Raw genomic sequence first — 20,974 nt, forward strand, 5'->3', positions numbered from 1 at the left:
ATTTTTGGGGAATAAATGGAGCTGGGTGCCAGACCCTCACCTCTTCGCAAATGCTCCCAGGGGCTCCTGCATGGCCCTAGCCCCCTTGACAAGGGTGCGGACAAGAGCATGGTGAGTCCCTGGATTCCTTTAACAGAATACCCTTGCTGCAGCAGCATTGGAGGGGCAGGCACAGCCAATCCATGCCCCTCCACCAACCAATAGAGGAAGCTCAATGCTGCATGCAGGGAATATATAACCTAAGGCTGTCAATCAATAATTGGCAACATCAAACTCTCCCCAACAACCAGAGGAGCCCAATCATGACGGTGGCCATCCATACTAACCCGCCCAGCAACAGAGAGGTGTCTTGTTAACCCCACCGCAATTCGTGCTCTCCGTGAAGGAGAACACACTTTACTGGGCTCCTTTCCAGTGCTTGAGTTTTTGTATTGGTATGGGGAAAATGAGCTGCTTCACCCATGCAAACCACATGTGTACCGAAAAGAGGCACAAACTGGATGGCACATTTAGATAACATACATACACTTCTGCAATCACAACTGCACTTTCTCCAGCTGCCAAGTCATAGAAATAGGTGCAACTGTCTCCATGTTTCACCTGGCTCATGTTTGTGCTTTTTGACGCTCTTGAAGACCTATGTCCACAACAGAGAGAAGAAGATAAACAGGCTCAATAATGAAGAATGGGTTGTTTTCAATGGATTACATTATAGGGGAGGCCAGAGTGTCTTGTAACACTATCATCATCGTTTTATTTGTATGCCGCTTTTCCACAAAAAGAATCAGGCTCAAAAGCGGCTTACATCAAAGAGAACAGGAATACATCTCAAAACCAACCAGTGCTAGAACAATTTCATAATACAGTGGTACCTCTGGTTACGTACTTAATTCGTTCCGGAGGTCCGTTCTTAACCTGAAGCACCACTTTAGCTAATGGGGCCTCTCGCTGCCACCGCACCTCCGGAGCACGATTTCTGTTCTCATCCTGAAGCAAAGTTCTTAACCTGAAGCACTATTTCTGGGTTAGCAGAGTGTATAACCTGAAGTGTATGTAACTTGAAGTGTATGTAACCCGCGGTACCACTGTAATATAATAAACCAACAACATAATAGCAGACATAACATTTAAAAACGCAATGTTTCAGTCCTGTAAATATAGCATTAACAACCTTACACTTCCCGGCAATAGCAAAGTAACGGTTTTGACACATTCACCTTCGCCTTAGAAACACCTTTCCTAAGGTGTTGCTTGCAGTATAAAAGTGCAAGGACCAGAAAATGTAGGCTGGTGTGCAGGACAAGTTGAACCAGAGCATTTAGTCTTCCCTTTCCACACACCCCATCCAATCTCTGTCTCCATTCCTTGAGATGGATAAGCACCTTGCCCATGCTTCCTGTACCTTTCTAATTACCCTAGTATTAAGGCAGGGGTCAGTAACCTAAGGCCCATGGGTCGAAAGCAGCCTGCGGAGGTCGTTTGACCAGCCCATAAGCAGTGCAGCACAGGGACTCACTTCCGTGGCACCAAAAATCATGTCTGCACATGCACAGACGCCGAAAATTGTGTCTGCGCATGCGCAGATGCCATAAACCACAGGCAGATTAGCGTGATCCAGCCCACGGAGGGATCTCCATGGGACCCATCCAGCCAAGGCAAGATAAACCTAGCTGACCCCTGTATTAAGGTCTCTGAACTTTTGTAGTAGTCCAAATCTCAGTCATACACGCTGAAGCTTTCTCGCCCCAGTCTTGCTTTCAGTTCAGGCCTCCACTGCATGCTGCCTGGTCTGTCAGCACCGACCTTGAGCCAGTGTCACCAACTGGACTCATCCACTCAGCCCCGACTGGGCTAGGCGAGCTGGGTAGCACTTCCAGAGACCACCTTGTGCACAGGAACAGGTCAAAGTGCTGTGGACTCACAGCTTAGAGTTGTGAGCACCGGATTCACTTCCACAAGAAGACAGTCGTCGCACAGCAGAGTATAGCAGAGCATAAACGACTCGGAGAGCAGCTCTGTAGAATATCTTCTTTATTCTATCTACAACTATAATACACAACTATATACAGAGCTAAATGAGGTCTAAACAAAAATGCCGAACTGCACTGAGTGTCTGCAGCTGCTCTTAGCAGCAACCTTATCTATACACACGATCTCTCTCTAACACTCAGTCTCTCTCTCTGACACTTTTATGTGAGGCTGGAGTGGAATAAGTAGAGAGCAGAAACCGCCCCTCCTCTCTGGAGAATCAGCAGAGAACATCAGCAGATTCTTGGATATGGGAGAGGTGAAATCTCCTCATGGTCCCATAGCATTTGCCTTCATTCCACAGAAGACAGTCTCCCCACATCTCTCTCTCTGTGCTCCTGAAGTGGCTGGTCAAGGCAACCGGGCATTGTTTTGTTCTTCTGCACTTCTGTACTGGTGCTTCAACCGGCAAAGCCATTTTAATTGTTTTCAACGATATTGTGTAAATAAACTACCATATTTTTCGCCCTATAGGACACACTTTTTCCCCTCCAAAAATGAAGGGGAATTGTGTGTGCGTCCTATGGGGCGAATGTAGGCTTTCGCTGAAGCTTGGAGAGCGAGAGGGGTCGGTGCGCACCGACCCCTCTCGCTCTACAGGCTTCAGGAAGCTATCCGCAAGCCTTGGGAGCCCGCAGGAGTTCCCACCGGGCTCCCAAGGCTTGTGGACAGCAGCCTGTTCTCGGGGCTGGGGTCAGGGGAAGCTCGGGCTTCCCCCGCCCCAGCCCCGTGCCTGGGGGGAAAATAATTTTTTTTCTTTATTCCCCCCCCCCAAAAAAAAACCTAGGTGCACCCTATGGGCCGATGTGCCCTATAGGGCGAATAATATGGTATATTCATTTCTATTGCGTTTGTTGGTTCTTGCTCAAGGTAAGCAAGACAATATCAGCATTTGTAACATAATTGGGTCTATTGCCTTTGCTGCCTGCCCAACACTGCCACAGCTGACTTGGATGGGGCAAGGCAGGGCACATGCCCTGGCAGAACTCATCTGACACAGTGCCAACTCCAGGGGACCCTAGGTGCCTGAGCATCACAAAATTTTCACTGTGGGTGCCTGGCCTCTGCCCGTGGCCGTCCACTACCTTACCTCCAGTGCCATGGCAGCAACCGGCTAGGGCCTCTGCCTCCACTGTTGGGCCTCTGCTGGGGCCACAGACATGCACCAATGGTCTGCTATTCCCCCACACACACCCGGCTGCCTCTGTGGAAGCACGGAAGCAGCGTGCGATGACATCGAGCACGCTGCTGGGCACCCACGGTCTGGGGCCCAAGTCGGCTCCCTCTGCACGATTGTGTCCATGCATCCCCAACTTCGTTGCTCCCCTGCCCCAGCCCAGTTCAGATAGGTACAATAAAGGTCAAGGACCCCTGGACGGTTAAGTCCAGTCAAAGGCGACTATGGGGTTGCTGTGCTCATCTCGCTTTCAAGCCGAGAGAGCCAGCGTTTGTCCACAGACAGCTTTCCGGGTCATGTGGCCAGCAGGACTAAAGCGCTTCTGGTACAACGGATCACCGTGACGGATGCCAGAGCACACAGAAACACCATTTACCTTCCCGCCACAGCGATACCTATTTATCTACTTGCACTGGCATGCTTTCAAACTGTTAGGTAGGCAGGAGCTGGGACAGAGCAACGGGAGCTCCCCTGTTGCAGGGATTCGATCCGCCGACCTTCCAATCAGCAAGCCCAAAAGGCTCAGTGGTTTAGACCACAGTGTCACCGGCATGCAGTCCAGGTAAGTGGCAGTGATACCAGTGACAGGAGTGTTTCCATCCCATCCAATGTGTTGTCCAAATCCTGATTTATGGTTTGCCTCGCTCTGCACAAACCATGAGCTGCAGCCAATCATTGTTCAATGGCTTACTGCTAATGGTATCTCTGGAAGAGACAAACCATGAGCCTGTATTCAAGCAGCACACATAAGCTGAGCCATGGCTCCCAGCAGCAGGGCCAGAGGAGGAACAACGCAGTCACAGTCTCTTCAGGAGTCCACAAATTCTCACTAAGCCCTAATTTGGCTTAGAGCTTAGAACTGAGCCTATAACTCCATGCCTGGTTCTTAGTTAGGCCAAGACTTAAAAGTTGGCCAATTGTCCTGCACCCATCTTTCTTGCAACAAGATTTCTGCTCATCTCTGGGCTGTGAAGGACTCCATTTGGACTGGATGTCTTGATCTCCTTACCAACTGCTCCTAAAGTTCCTTAGCAGGCAGAACCTAATCTCATTTGGCTGTCAACATTCCCTTGCTAACAGTTTTAAGTGCCCATGACTATACTTAGCTCAATTTCTTATTGAAGTAAAGTAAATCAATACACACCAGATGGAGTTAAGAGTATCTATGTTGGCTATTGCAACAGCTTAGCTAAATTGGTTTAAAATAACATCTTTAGCTAAGCTGGGCACATGTAAGTATTTACACAAGAGTTGGTGAACTTATTGTGTCTGTAAGAGACTTGTTTCTTCTATCCAAACCTTCTTTGGATTTACTTCACTCCTACCACCTTAGGATTTCATCCCTTTGCAGCAGTCGTGGCCTCTGAATATTCCCAAATTCAGAAAGTTAGCAAGAATCTCCTGTTCCAATGGCCTGCGTCGCAAATGGAGTCTTGGGTGGTGTGACACACTGTAGAAATAGCTCTGAACTGAATTGTTGATGAATGCTGGGCTAACGCATCTTAGGATGGATAGAACACTGGCCTGGGAACTCTGTCTATGCTGCCTTGAGTTCTGTTGGAGTATAAATTCAGCAAATAAATCTAAGGGGGTCTTAGCAGCTATGCTGAAGAGCCGTGTGGCTGCACCTAAAGGAAGAACTTGCGCATACCTGGAAAAAGGTCTGAGACGGAGTATGCACCTTTAAACCACATTCAAAGCGCATTTTCCCCTCTCAAAGAATTCTGCTTGCTGCAGTTTGCCCCTCACAGAGTTATAGTTCCCAGCAACCCTTAACAAACTACAAGGCCCACAATTCATTGAGAGTGTAAATAAGTTTTGATGGATGTAATAATGGAAAACCGATTGGTATAGTTTTTGTAAAATGTGCAGGGTTATAAGATATGTAAAATGAACCCTGAAAAGAGAAGAAGGGAAGTCATTGATCTCTTAAGTATGTAAAATGTTTATCTGAAATTGTAAAACAGAAAATTTAATAAAAAATAAAATAAAAGATAAGTCTCCGTCCATGGCTCTCAGTCTAATGCCCATGTTACGAAAGAGGAAGGGAATTAGAAACAATAAACATAAAAGCAAGAGAAATCAGACACCGATTCTACTTCCAAAGCAATTGTTTGCACAGTCTTCTTTGGTGGTGATGTATTCAGTACGCGGGTGGCGCTGTGGGAGAAACCTCAGTGCCTAGGACTTGCTGATCGTAAGGTTGGCGGTTTGAATCCCCGCGGTGGGGTGAGCTCCCGTCATTCGGTCCCAGCTCCTGCCCACCTAGCAGTTCGAAAGCACCCTTAAGTGCAAGTAGATAAATAGGTACCGCTTTCTAGCGGGAAGGTAAACGGCGTTTCCGTGTGCGGCGCTGGTGCTGGCTCGCCAGAGCAGCTTCGTCACGCTGGCCACGTGGCCCGGAAGTGTCTTCGGACAGCGCTGGCTCCCGGCCTCTAGAGTGAGATGAGCGCACAACCCTAGAGTCGGACACGACTGGCCCGTACGGGCAGGGGTACCTTTACCTTTATTCAGTACGCAGTGGATGTACTAGATTTTAAAAGGAAACAATAGAAAAGGTAAATCGGAGAAGCCAAACTTCAGACTGGGGCCTGGAAGCAGCAAACACAAGCTCTTCCAAGGTGCCTTCCCACAGTGCCATTCTGTGATTGTACTGTGGAAGGCAGCTGACTTGTGGGCTGCAGGTCAAATCTCACCTGCCAGCAGGTGCGCCTGCCCACCCTGCCCACTTTATCTTCCAGTCTGAGGCAAAGAGAGGAAGAGAGGGCTGTGCCCTTGCATGTCTGGCAAATGGGTGTGCTCTGTGTGCATGAATGCGCAGGTGTGGCCAATAGGCGTGCCCACACATGCATACTTGGGCGTCGCAAACCTCTGGCAGGTAGCCCTTGGAGGGACAGCAGACATTGCTGCCCTCAGTCCAAAAGACGCCAGTCACCCCTGCTATATTAGAGCACATTAGAGCTGCCAGGATTCCTTGGGGGAAACCACTGGCAGTTTAAAGTGACATGTTACTGTTTTAAATGTACAGTGCATTTGTGGCCTGTGTTCATATGTCCTTATGTGTCTAATTGGCACTTCATATCACGCAACCAAGCCTGCCTAATCAAACTCATTGTGGTTTTTCTTTCATAGCCCCACCCTCAAGCTGAGTCATAGTACAGCTCAGCGGAGCAAAGATTATATATACCCTATATATCTACAGGTGTGCGCACTTTCTGTTTGGCGACAGCGGAGGTGATTCCTAGGATGGCGAGCCAAACGAAGAACAGGGCTCTGATCATTGTCAATTACAAATTCTACAGAAGAAATGCGGGAAGCGAACTCCCCTCAAGACCGGGAGCCAGGAGGGAAGCAGACAGGATTTTCAAAGCATTATCCAAGTGCCATTATGCCGTGAAAATTCACCTTGACTTGACAGCTAAAAAAATAGAAGAACTTTATGAGGAAGGTATGTGTATGGCTTGGCTTCTGTTGTGTTTGACAGCCTGGAATGTGTCCAAAGAAGAAGGCTTCAGTTTCTGGAAACCACAGGAGGGGAAAAAGCTCTTGCACTTGGGTCTTGATTATGAGCTTCCCATAGGTATCTGGTTGGCTGGTGTAAGAACAGGGTGGATCTGATGGCATACCTTCCAACATTTCTCCTATGAAAATAGTGATGTCCTATTCCATCATAATTATACAAATACTTTTACTCTTTATACCCCACCCATCTGTCTGGGTTGCCCCAGCCACTCGGACCGGCTTCCAGCATATATAAAAACATAATAAAACACTAAACATTTTTTTAAAACTTCCCTATTCAGGGCTGCCTTCAGATAGTTTGGGGGGTTGGATAACTCTATACCCTCCTACATTTCTCTGATGAAAATAGAGGTGTCCTAAGGACATTCCGGGATCAAATCAGAAACCGGGATGGCTTCTGTAAATCCAGAATTCTGAAAAATAGGGACACTTGGAGGTCTGATCTGATGGGTCACTGACCTCGTGCAGCAAGGCTTTTCTTGGGTTCTTAGAGCTCTGTATGTTTACTCTGAAGAAGTGACAATTCGAATCCCCGTGACAGGGTGAGCTCCCGTTGCTCAGTCCCTGCTCCTGCCAACCTAGCAGTTCAAAAGCACGAAGTGCAAGTAGATAAATAGGTACTGCTCTGGCGGGAAGGTAAACGGCGTTTCCGTGTGCTGCTCTGGTTCGCCAGAAGCGGCTTAGTCATGCTGGCCACATGACCCGGAAGCCTGTACGCCGGATCCCTCGGCCAATAAAGCGAGATGAGCGCCGCAACCCCAGAGTCAGCCACGACTGGACCTAATGGTCAGGGGTCCCTTTACCTTTAATAGTGGTCTTCAAATATCTGAAGGGCTGTCATTCAGAATACACAGCAGATTTTATCCTCTGCGGTTCCAGAGCTGGAATAAATGAGTGGAGCAAGATTTCACTTTAGGAGAAACGTCCTAACAGCAAGTGCTGTTCAGCAGCCATGGGAGATGGCAGGCTCTTCTTTTGCTGCATGTACTGAGGCACAGGCTTCAGGGCTACCTGTCAGGGGTACGGCAGTTGCATCTTGCATTGCAGATCTTGCACCCAGCAAGGGTCAGGGATGCCCTTTCCAGTGCTGTGATTCTATGGCTGTGCACGCATTACCAGCTTAATATGCAGCTACGTCAAGCCTTTTCCTCAATTCAGATTGAAGCCAGTTTGGGGGTGGGAGGGGAGGCATCAAAACACAGTATTTCATAAGACACAACAGGATAGACAGTGGATTGCGACTAATGTCTTCGATACAGCACTTCCTAAACCAGCAATGGGTGCACACCGATGCAGAGTAAACAGGAGTGTGTAGCCTATACAGTATTGTGTTTGGGAAATAGAAGAGCATGCCAATACAGGATCTGCTTCCTGATCTGCCAGATTCAGCAAAAATATATTTGTGTGCCAATTGCTAATCTTTGCGAACAACACATCTGAGAGGTTTGTCACAAATGCAGATTGGCAAGATAGCAAGACCCATCTTTTGAATTTCTTGTTTTAAACTACTGTGTGTTTTAATCTGGATCGTGGGCCAACTTTGATACCTTCAATTTTACTTGTGGTTAATGATGGTTTTAATTTTAATGTCTGCCGCCCTGGGACCTTTTTGGTGAAGGGTGGATTACAAATATCTAAAACAACTAAAAGAATCGCTAGTCATTGACAATAGTAAAGATTAAGCCCGTCCCCATCGCCTGTCTGTGCACAAAACCCCTTTTGCACTTAGAACTTCATACGAGAGACTCGTCGTCAAGCAGATCAGTTTGAACTTTGGATCCCTGCTTCGCTTCGCACATGATGCCCCACCTCTAACCTTTTCATCCGGCGTCAATAGCTGAGCTGTGAGCAAAAGCTGCCAAAATCGTGGGCATAACCAGCCACCCTGCTTCGCCTGCCCATGTGAATGTAAATAATGCGTAGTTGCAAAGGGTCGGTAACTTTTGCATGAAGGGAAAACATTATGTAAACCGATGATTTTTTAAAAAGAGAGTGAGAACAGGTCTTTTATTTCCGTACATGAATTTTGTACTGAAAATGAAAATTTAATAGTTATCCAGCTGGTTTAGAGACCCTTTAATATAAATGCATGACCCCATAGTAAAGGTAAATAGGTAAAGGACCCCTGGACGGTTAAGTCCAAAGGTGACTATGGGGTTGCAGCGCTCATGATTTATGGGCTACTACTAAAATGAGGCTGCATTTTAAATTGTATTTTAACCCATATTTTAATTAACTGTTTTTTTCCCCTATTATGTTTTATTGCAATTTTATTGGTGTTAGCCACCCTGAGCCTGGTTCTGGCTGGGGAGGGCAGGGTATAAATAAATTGTTGTTGTTGTTATGTACTGAAGTTCTCACCCTGGGCCAGCAGGGGGATACTGTAGATAGTTCAGGTCCACATATGCAAATAAGGGATCGAAAGTGACGTTCAGTGATTGGCTAGTTACAGAAAATGGTTACTGTTGCATTCTAGTGGAGCTCTATATAAGCAGGCTGGCTGAACCCTTCAGTTCAGTTCTGTTCTGGCCTGTGAATAAACAAGAGCTGTTTGAAGAATCGCTGGGTTGTCTGATATGTTCACCCATAACTTAACAATTATTATTATTATTACTAGCCTGGAAAGGTGGGGTATCAGTTTGGAGCATAAGATAATATGAATGGTGGCAGTGTTTTACTCTGTGCTGTATCATTTGCAGAATGTCACGCAGATCACGGGGAGTTTTTTGTAAGCATTCTGTCCAGTCACGGAGAAGAAGGGATTATCTATGACTGCGAAGGACAGCCAGTTCATCTCAAGCGTATTTTCCAGATATTAGAACCTGAAAGGTGTCACAAACTGGCTGGGAAACCCAAAATCTTCTTCATTCAGGTAACATCTGGAGCTGCAAGCGTGTTGACTTCAACGTGTGTAAACCATCTGTGAGGATGATGGGGAAATTCAGACAATCTCTGTAGCTGCAGGCTTGTGACTTCACCTGTTTAAATGGTCACAATAATTATGAGCACGGGGAAAATCTTCTCTGTCCTGTAAGCATGCCAGCTTTTCCGCAGCATGGTATATTGAAACATTGAGGCATCTAATCATAAGCTTGCATTTTTATTAAAGCTTATATGTTTAATCAGGGCTTGTATTTTAAGAATGAGTTTAAAAATGTTCTGTTTCATGCCAGGCAGAAGACCAGTTGCCTAAAAACCTTGGCAAGATGTTTTACTCCTAGACAAGGGGCCCCCCTGATTTATAGCAGAAAACAATTCTCAAAGTCGTAAAAAGGGAATTACAGGCTGACAGCCAAGGTTACACTGACCCTACAAATTAAGGGTGGATAAATAGTAAAATGAGCCATATCTTCTTCCTAAGGTTAAGAAGGTCAAGAGCAGTGAAAAAGCATCTAGCTGGCAGAAAGAGAACATTTTTTGGAAGACTTTTCTAAAGCTGTTTCTTTCTTAAACTAAGATCCTTTTAAGATTTCTTTTCCTTTTAAAAGGTTGTTTATGTATTAAATATATTAGTTTAAATATAATTATGCAAAGGATTTAAGAAATGCTAGATTCTTATTTCATATAGTTGTAAGAGTTGTAACTATCCTGAAATTAAGTCAGCCACCAGCCAAGCCCCTTGCCAGACAGAAGACGCCAATCGAGCACTCCTGATATATGGTTGTCAGGCCTTTTGTTTAGAAACCTTCAAATGAAGGAGATCTCTCAATGTTGATGTGAACTCAATCCTTGACATATGCATAAGATAAAAATTCAAGATTAATTATCTGTTTTGGAAGGCAATAGGGCAAGGAGGGCAAGAGGTGAGCTGGTAATTAAGATTCCTTGTTGAGACACATGTAAGATATATTACTACTTATTTGTCATTTATAGATAGAAGAATATATAGCTTTTTATTTTCCATAAAAGGCAAGAGGAAATGGGTGTATCTTTTGTGATTGGTTCTAGCAAACAGCCAATAGGAATTTCAACCAGGCTGATTGGACAGAGGCAGCCACAGGAGGAGCAAGGGGGCTGGATTAAGGAAATATAAGTGCTGGCCAGAATGGCAAGAGGCCAGGCCAGAGCTTGGTAACCATATACCACTGTGCCTCATATTTATTTGTCTGACAAATAAATTACTATTTTAATTTCTCTATTGCTGCGTTGAATATTTCATTCCAGCTAAGCGTTAACCACAAGCAGGGTGCTACAACATAATGGTGGTGGGGAAAGCACAGTCTTCAACCTTTTAAAAATGAAACTAGGGACATATTCATAAACCCCAGATCTCTTACCAAAAATCACTGCCTGGGACACACACACAGAAATGGCACATGTTGCTAAAAGCTCTACTGACTGTTGTATTCGTTTTAGCAACCATAAACTAGCTAGGATGTTGGACCTGCTACAGCAAAATGTTGTGGTGTTCAAGGCTCTTGTTCAGGTTTCCAGCCACTCCATTCTGTTCCTCCTCTCGTTCCTTGGTTTTCCACCCTTTCCATGCACTCACTTCCAGCAAAGCAGTGTTTTCCACTTACAGTGGTACCTTGGGTTACATACGCATCAGGTTACAGACTCCGCTAACCCAGAAATAGTGCTTCAGGTTAAGAACTTTGCTTCAGGATGAGAACAGAAATTGTGCTCTGGCGGCGCAGCGGCAGCAGGAGGCCCCATTAGCTAAAGTGGTGCTTCAGGTTAAGAACAGTTTCAGGTTAAGAACAGACCTCCGGAACGAATTAAGTACTTAACCCGAGGTACCACTGTATATCGAGACACATTAAAAAAATACATGAAATGTGTGCTTAACCCATGTAAAACCTTGCGTTCTGGAAAAACGGCTACTCAGACTGTGCTTGGTTTCAGTTCTAGAGTGTATGACTCAAATGCCAAAAGGAAGAGGAAAAGGTTTATTTTCTTGCCCATTTGTCATCAGGGACTAACTCATTTTGTTCATCAAGGAATTATCTGCATTAACTTTATTGCATTTCCTGGACTCATCGTATCAGTGTAACCTATATTCTCTGAACCTTCCTGGATGTTTGACTCATCGTGGCTGGTGTCAACATGGGGGATTTACTCCAAAAGGCAAATACAGTGGTACCTTAGTTTTAGAACAGCTTAGTTTATGAAGAACTTGGAAACAGAATGCTGCAAACCAGGAAGTAGGTCTTTGTGAACTTTGCTTTGGAAGCTGAACATGTTCCGCTTCCTGTTGAGTGTGTTCCATTTTTAAATTACTGTATTTTTCGCTCTATAAGATGCACCAGACCACAAGACGCACCTAGTTTTTGGAGGAGGAAAACAAGAAAAAAAATATTCTGAATCTCAGAAGCCAGAACAGCAAGAGGGATCTCTGCGCAGTGAAAGCAGCAATCCCTCTTGCTGTTCTGGCTTCTGGAATAGCTGCGTAGCCTGCATTCGCTCCATAAGACGCACACACATTTCCCCTTTCTTTTTAGGAGGGAAAAAGTGGGTCTTATAGAGCAAAAACTACGATAAGTCCCCGCTGCTATTCAGAGGCTTCCTGTTGAGTCTGTCAGCTGTTGAGTCCTGAGCACCTACGCAACACAGAGGTGATATTTGGAGCTTTTGTTTTTGCTAATTTTTTTTTGCATTTTTGTTTGTGTGGCTTTTTCAGTTTTTGACTGTGACTTGTTCTTTGTTTTATGGGACTGACTTGTGACTGTGGCTTGTGACTTCATTTTTGTGACTTGTTTTTGTGACTGTGTGGAACCCAGTTCAGCTACTGATTGATTGATTGATTGATTGATTGATTGACTGATTGATTGTGTGACTGCAGAAATGGATAAAAGCCCCCCAACCAAACAATGACTATCATCAGAAAAAATAAGAATTTTAATTTTTATCACCTACAATTCTGTCTTATTTATTTTATAGTACAGTACATTGATTATTGCTTTCATTTTATGGATCAATGGTCTTGTTAGATAGTAAAATCCATGTTAAATTGCTGTTTTAGGGGTTGTTTTTAAAAGTCTGGAACAAATTAATCCATTTTGCATTACTTTCTATGGAAAAGCATGGCTTGGTTTTAGAACACTTTGGTTTTGGAACAGACTTCCGGAACGGATTAAGTTTGGGAACCAAGGTACCACTGTACCAGCTTCAGAAGAGGCATCCTTCTCAAGACCACAGCAGGGAGGAAAGAGTTACATTTCCCCTTCTCCCAATAATTATCCCCTCTGGAGTGATGCTACTTTCAAAAAACAAAAAACCTGCATGTTAAATGAAGCAACACATCTTAAAGGCATTTGCAGTTTGAGCACTGAACTGAGCCTGGAAACAAATGGGAAGGCAGCAAAATTGCACAGCAAAGGGATCATGCTTCTGATAAATGTGTTCTGGGATAGGGGAAAAACCTCAAAGCAACAAATGAAGGCAGAATACAGAGGATCTAGGCTTTATTCTCTGGATTAGGCACATGGGACAAGAAGGATGCTTTTAGAAGCACACACAGAAACACTGACTAGAAATATAACTCTGGTGGGGAAAGCACAGCCATAAACATTTCAGAAATGAAAATAGGGCCATATTCACGGACCCCAGTTCTCTTACAAGTACAGTGGTACCTCGGGTTAAGTACTTAATTCGTTCCAGAGGTCCGTTCTTAACCTGAAACTGTTCTTAACCTGAAGCACCACTTTAGATAATGGGGCCTCCCGCTGCTGCTGCGCCACTGGAGCACAATTGCTGTTCTCATCCTGAAGCAAAGTTCTTAACCTGAAGCACTATTTCTGGGTTTGCGGAATCTGTAACCTGAAGCGTATGTAACCTGAGGTACCACTGTAATCACCACCCAGGGCACACACTCAAAATGACACACATTGCAAAAAGCTCCATTGTTTGTTGTATTTGTTTTATCAATAACAGATTGTCCAGTATTGTTTGTTAAGCACTAGCTAGGATGCTGGACCTGCTGCAACAAAATGTTGCAGCGTAGAAAACTCCTGTTCAGGTTCCAGCCATACAGCGGTTGCATTTGCTGTGCTTTCTAGGCCTGCCGTGGAGTGGAAATTGATCAAGGTGTTTGGCTGCAGACAGACAGCGGTGAAGCACAGACTGAGTGTTTCTCACACTATCTCTCCGTTCCTCAAGACACGGCAGTGATGTATTCTTGCTGTCCAGGTATGTAAGTCCTGTATGGAATGTTGAAAGGCTAGGGACAGCCAAAGAAACAATTCCTTTTCCCCACGCATAAGCTATGAAATTCATTCCCACAAAACGTCAGGATGACCATCAACCTCAATGACTTTAAAGAGTTATTAGACATGTTCAGGTAGATTAAGGCTGTCATTTGCTCATTAGCAAGCTTATTGTAATAACCTGCAGTTCTATAAGAGTATATATTTACAGTAGATAATTAAATGAACAAGTTAAATGAATTTGGATATGCAGAAGATATTTAAAAAAATTAATTTAAGGAACCGCAGAAAGAGGAGGGGGGTCAAATTTCGAAATGTTAAATGCATTGTCAAACTAATGAAATGTATAAAATTGAAAAATAACAATAAAAAACTAAAAAAGAGAGGAAAAAAGAGGGGGACGGGAAGGCTGTCTGTTGCTACTAGCTTCAAAGCTCCAACCCTAGCTGGGGGGGGGGGGTAGCTGGGTTTCTTTGCCCCTGATGAAACCCCGGCCAGAGCCAGGTTCAGGGCAGCTAACACCAGTAAAAATTAGTGAAAACATAATAGGAGGGGAGCCCTATTTAAAATGCAGATTAAAGTGCAATTTAAAATGCAGCCTCATTTTAAAAGTAACCCATAGATCACATAAAGGGAGGGAAACATAAGGGTCAGACTGAGTCCAAACCAAAAGCCAGGCGGAACAGCTCTGTCTTGCAGGCCCTGCGGAAAGAAATCAGATCCCGCAGGGCCCTGGTCTCATGAGGCAGAGCGTTCCACCAGGCCGGAGCCAGTGTTGAAAAGGCCCTGGCTCTGGCTGAGGCTAATCTGACTTCCTCAGGGCCTGGGACCTCTAGGGTGTTGCTGTTTATGGACCTTAAGGTCCTCCATGGGGCATATCGGGAGAGGCGGTCCTGTAGGTACGTGGGTCCTAGGCTGCATAGGGCTTTAAAGGTATGCTTCTGGATACCAAACTGCTGGGATCACAGAGTTGTAGAGTTGGAAGGGACCATGAGGGTCAACTATTCCAACCCCTTGCAATGCAGGAATCTTTTGCCCAACATGGGACTCGAACCCAATACCCTGTGATGAAGAGTCTCATGCTCTACTGACTAAGCTATGGAGAGGGCAGTTGCACTCAGGTCCTGCCTGAGAGCATCCCAAAGGCATCTGATTGGCCGCTGTGAGTAAAGAATGTTGGACTGGCTTGACCCAGCAGGACTCTTCTTTATGTATGCCTAGCAACCCGGCCCTGTACAAGATCGAAACAAATTTCACCCAAGTATGCCCAAGTAAGTGTGCACTCTTTATAAAGATTGGAGGAGTGAGGTTACTACCCCTCTATTACCCCTCTAATGTGGTCTAAACCACTGAGCCTCTTTGGCTTGCTGATCAGAAGGTCAGCTGTCCCAGCTCCTGCCAACCTAGCAGTTCAAAAGCACACCAGTGCAAGTGGATAAATAGGTACCATTGTGGCGGGAAGGTAAACGGCGTTCCCTTGTGCTCTGGCTTCCGTCACAGTGTCCCATTGCACCAGAAGTGGTTTAGTCATACTGGCCACATGACCCGGAAAGCTGTCTGTGGATAAACGCCGGCCCCCTCAGCCTGAAAGTGAGATGAGTGCTGCAACCCCTTTGACTGGACTTAACTGTCCAGGGGTCCTTTACCTTACCCCTCTATTATTGTCCATGCCGGGTCGCTCAACCATTGCTACTGTGTCCTTTCTTTTAGCAGATCAAGATGATCAGGTGACAGAAAAAAACTGCAAGGTTTTTAGCAGGGGCAATTAGAATAAGATCTACAATTTGATTATTGATGCAAAACCCCAGAATGGATTTTCTATAGTTAAGTTTTTACCTCTATCTTCAGTACATTTTATTTCATTGCTATGGCTAGTGGCCGATGCAAATAAAGATTCTTCTGATTTTGAAGTGTGCATGTGTATGGGTAGATTTGTGGGGTTGTGGCTGAAACGTACTAGAGTAGCTCTAATAGAAGAAGCATGATTGATGCCAAGAAATTTGTTTTCAAGACACCACCTTGCTGAAGGAGACCAGTGCTCTTCAAGTTATTTTTTCCTGGTGTTTTCAGGCTACGCTTCGTTCATCAATCGGTGGGAATCCATGTTCCTCAAGGCCTTGCTGGACCTGCTAGAAGGAGAGGAATGCCATCTTGAAGTTGCCAGTTTGATGACCCGAATTAGCAGGACAGTCGCCTTGCAGGAAGCAAAAGGGAAATACAGAGGAGGTAAAGAAATGCCCTGCTTTGTCACCAAGATGATGAGAGAGGTTTACCCCTTCTCACAAGGAAGACAGGCCTCAGGTTCCTCCAGTTCCAGTTCCACCAAGGAGCATAGCAGCAACGAAGCATAAGGAATCAGCCGCATTTCTTGTCTGGACAAGGACTCCTGTGAAACCAGGAAGCAGCTCCACCATGAGAAACGTGTGATTGTTGCAAACTGGGCAATAATGGCCTTTTTGCTCTCTAACAAAGGGTGGATAACACAAGCACATCTGATAGGATGGAGGTTTATAGTATGTGTGCCTTCAGCTCTTCCCTCAGTTTTCAAAATCTAATTTAATGAACCTGCTGCCTAACATCTGAGGTGGCCTAAACACCCCACTTGTCCCAGAACTAAGAAAAGGGAATTCCTGCTCCCTCTGCTTCGGTGAAGACCTGTGGAACCTGCAGCAAAACATTACAGCATGGAGTGCTCCTGTTCAGGGTTCCATGCCTTCTTCAAGGCTACTCCATTCCGTTCCACCACCCCAACATTCTACACTCCATGCACTGGGTTGCTTTGAGGTTCCCTACCTCTAGGGCTTCTGCTAGAAAAAGAAAATATATCTCAGCAGAATCTATTTCCTTCTCCCTATTGATATCACCCTACTGGGGTGCTATGTTGCATACTTAAAAGATCCACACTTGGAAAAAGACTTCATGGTCAGTGTATAGAACAAGGTGGCCACAGTGATCCATGCGACGGTCATCTCCAGGCTTGACTACTGTAATTCGCTCTATGCGGGGCTGCCCTTGAAGCTGTCCCAGAAACTCCAGCGGGTGCAGAATGCTGCAGCGAGGCTCCTCACAGGGTCTCTGCCATGGGAGCATATTCACCCAGTGCTTTTCAAGCTGCACTGGCTCCTGGTGGAGTACAGGGTCAGATTTAAGGTGCTGCTTTTGACCTTTAAAGCCCTTCACGGCCTAGGACCCTCGTACCTACGGGACCGTCTCTCCCGGTATGCCCCACGGAGAGCCTCAAGGTCCATAAATAGTAACACCCTAGTGGTCCCGGGCCCTAAGGAAGTTAGATTAGCTTCAACCAGAGCCAGGGCCTTTTCAACTCTGGCTCCGGCCTGGTGGAACGCTCTGCCTCATGAGACCAGGGCCCTGCAGGATCTGATTTCTTTCCACAGGGCCTTGTAAGACAGAGTTGTTCCGCCTGGCCTTTGGCTTGGAGCCAATTTGATTCCCTCCCTCCCTCTCTTTCTTTTTTCTTTTCCTTCTCCTCCTGCGTTGAGGCTACATTTTAATATTTTAATGTTTCATTATTTTAATGTTGTATTTTATTTTTGTTTTTAAGTTGTAATCATTCTTCTTGTTTTTATTATTGTTTGTAAGCCGCTCTGAGCCCGGCCTTGGCTGGGGAGGGCAGGGTATAAATAAATAAAAATTATTATTATTATTATTATTATTATTATTATTATTATTATTATTAGCTACTGAGACAATTCTGTCCATGATATATCGCCATGGGACAGTCCTCTGCCGGAAAGGCTGTCCAGTCCCAGTCTGGTTTAAAGAGAAGTGTAAGAACAGAGATCAGGAGTGACCCTTGAAGTTGTCCATCCACAATGAGTACCTGGACAGCAGACTGAGCAGGTGTACAGCTCACCTGGCCTCAACTTATCCTGTTTACCAGGGGCAGCTCTTATTCTCGTTCAGCTGTTTCCTATTCTCATCCCTGTTTTTCCCTTTGGAGACGCCTTGTTAAAATCATGTTGCCGCGACTGTCCTTCTTCAGGGTTCAGCTTCTTCTGCACAGTCTCCAAAGAGGAGAGAGATGGACGCCTCTTAATAATCATTGATTTATTCTTGCCTTCTGAACAACCCTCCTGAGGCAATTTGCACATGAAATGATTAAAACCAGTTAAAATGCAATAGCAGCAAATATATTTTAAGCAAGACTGAAACCATAGCAAAGTACCGTATTTTCCCTGTATAAGACTAGGTTTTTTCCCTAAGAAATAAATGTCAAAAATTAGGGGGTGTTTCATACATGAGTACATCTCCCCCCATTTTCTTAAATCTGAATCCCCCCAAAATAGGGGGCGTCTTATACATGGGGGCGTCTTATAGATGGAAAAATATGGTAGATACTTGTGATAAACACCCATTTTATCCAGTTGGGGAAACCCGTCAGAACAAAAATGTCCCCAATTGTTTCCAGAAAGCAGATAGTGAGCACCTGTCTTATCTTGAAAGGAATGCTATTCTAGAGAACAGGGGCAGCACACTAGGCACCCAGTCTGGGTTACTGCATGTCTCTAATGCAGCTGTGAGGAACTGTTGGTCCTCCAGATGTTGATGGACTGCAACTCCCATCAGCCCTAGCAGGTGCAGCCCAATGATCAAGGCTGATGGGATTTGCAGTTCAGCAATACCTAGAAGACCCCCAGTTTCCCACACCTGCTTAATGTGGGCTGTGTGTGTGCATGGGCACTAGGGCTCCAGGCACAGTCTTCTGTTTAGCATGTAATGAAGGGTGATGTTCATTTCCAACAGTTGATAATAAGCCATGGTACGAGATTTTTGGTTTTTCAATAAATCTTTAACCACCCACCATGGAAAGAAGACAGTGTCCCTACCAGAGAAGAATGGCAAGTTAAGCTAATGGACTGCACTGAAATGCCAAAGCTGACTGGAAAACTCAGGAACCAAGACATCAAAAACTTTTTAAAAGAATGGGGGGAAATTTATCACTCATCTAGGACACCACTGCAAGCAGATGGAAACATTAGCAGGATTTGAAACCCACTTGCAATGCAATACTATGGATGATATGGATTGAAAAATATAGAATATAGAATAATATGCAGTTGTAAACGTTGACAATAAGACCCATGGACGGAATGGGGAGAAGTCTCGAGATTCAGAGTAATCTCTATATATGTATATGCATTTGGAATGTTATAAATTTATATTTGTAAAATCAAATAAAAACAATTTCAAAACACACACACACACACAAAACCATCCACCAGGGAACTATACTTTATACTTTATATTTTATACTTACTGGAAACAGTAAGGTTGCACTCCAGCCTTCCAGGAAGAACATTACAGCAAGGGGGAAATGATCCTGACCTCAACCACCACCAAGGGAAGGGGCAGTTGCAGGGAGTTTGCGCCCCTGCCCCTCTCTCTACCAGAAAGAAAACTCAGCTCCCCTGGCTAGTTGCCCTAGCAATTAGATTCTGAATCACACTCGGCTCTCTGCCACCAGCCAAGAAAATTAAAAGACTTGTCATGTGCTTACTAAGAGAAAAGTTCGAGTGTAGTTTTATTGGGTGTGGAGCATTATAGTAAGCTGGTTTTATTGTGTTGTATATTTTAAACTGCTACAACCTGCCCAAGCCCTAGGGGTGAAGTGAGATGGAAATGGATAATTGATTATTCTAAAATGCAGGATACATAATGTTGTTCTTGAGCCACAACAAGAACATTGCAAGAATGCATGTGTTCATATTCATCACTTGTGCTACCCTGGCTTGGCGTCTCCAAATCTAAATTTTAATATAAACTCCTTAGGATAAAGACTTGGTTTTTGCTTATAAAGAGCCATGTCTATTGATCTTCCGTAGATAAAAAATGAGTGAGATGGATGGATCGGAGAGTGAATGAGTCTATTTCTATGCTACCCTTCATCACAAACGATTCCAAGGGTGTTTTACACACACAAATCAATAAAACCATAAAATATAATAACATAAAACCCCTTATGGAAATAGCAGGCTGAGATCTAGAAAACCTAAAGGCTTGGTAAAATAAAAACAGTTTTTGCCTGATGGATAAATAGAGTAGGTGTGCTGGTCCCGAGGGTTATCCGTGCGGCAAGGTCCGAGTCCGGTCCGAGGTCAAGGGTGCGGTATGGAGGCTGTCCGTCAAAGCTGAAGCTGGGTCCAAGGCAGGGAGTCGGGTGAGGTCAGGAACTCTGGCAGAAGAGCAGGACAGGGTGCAGGCAGGAACAGGCTACCAACAATATTGCTCCTGCAACTTGGGACTGGGGCTGGCTGGCTTTTATCTGCCCCGAGGCACAGGGCAGCCCCGGTCCACAAGTGACTTGCCTCTCCTGGCCTGGAGGCGAGCACTCCTCCTGTGGGAACTTAGTTCCCTCTGCCTCTCTGTCCTGAGCCTCTGCAGCTCAGGAGGGCCTGGAGGGTTACGGGACCCAGAGGCAACCTCAGCTTCCCCTGACAGGGCTGAGAGTGGAGCACCTGCAGGCAATGGGTTCTCCATCACCTCAGGAGCCAGAGCAGACTCAGCTGGTGCCTGCACCTGAGGATCCAGCACAGGTGAGGACCCTTCAGCTTCAAGCCCCAGCCCCGGCTCAGCTGGTTCTGGAGACCGGGACTCCTGCGCAGGCTGGGATTCCTCGGGTTCAGCCTCTGAGTCCAAATCCCAGGCCATCATACCAGGCACCAGGTAGCCCTCTCTGGGAAGATAGGCAAAATTCACAAAGGGTCGCTAATAATCTCTCAAGCAGTGTTAGAAACTGGGATATGAAAGCTAGGAGCTAAATGGCACCTTAAACCTAGGTTACGGGCACTGCAATGGAGTGTCTAGGCATGCTTTTTTAAATAAAAATACAAAGCTGAAAATGAATAAACTGCAGCTAAAATCTTATGTTTATTTTTCTTCATGGTCAAGTCCTCATCTGAAGACTGCAAAAAACAAACCCTCACTTCCCCTGCCCGCCCCCCTTATATTCTTATGAGGATCCCTTCTCCAGTCTTCAGAGAGTGGCTGGAAGTGGGGAGTCAGAAAAAGGCCCTCCTTTTCTTCCAGCAGTGGCAGTTTTAATCTGTAATCTTAGGCTCAGAAACTGCTCACATTAATGGAA

At 45.3% G+C, this 20,974-nt stretch overlaps 1 protein-coding gene across 1 annotated transcript; it reads left to right on the plus strand.

The window, feature by feature from the left end:
* The first annotated feature begins 6,407 nt into the window (after positions 1 to 6,407).
* On the plus strand, positions 6,408 to 16,815 carry LOC307203934 (caspase-3-like). The gene is made up of 4 exons (XM_079955227.1): positions 6,408 to 6,653; positions 9,427 to 9,599; positions 13,726 to 13,855; positions 15,943 to 16,815. Exons 1-4 carry the CDS (start codon positions 6,452 to 6,454, stop codon positions 16,221 to 16,223), a joined length of 786 nt encoding a protein of 261 aa, XP_079811353.1. The 5' UTR covers positions 6,408 to 6,451; the 3' UTR covers positions 16,224 to 16,815.
* Positions 16,816 to 20,974: the final 4,159 nt, after the last annotated feature.

Source organism: Podarcis cretensis (assembly GCF_951804945.1).
Source record: "Podarcis cretensis genome assembly, chromosome: 15".
NCBI lineage: Eukaryota > Metazoa > Chordata > Lepidosauria > Squamata > Lacertidae > Podarcis > Podarcis cretensis.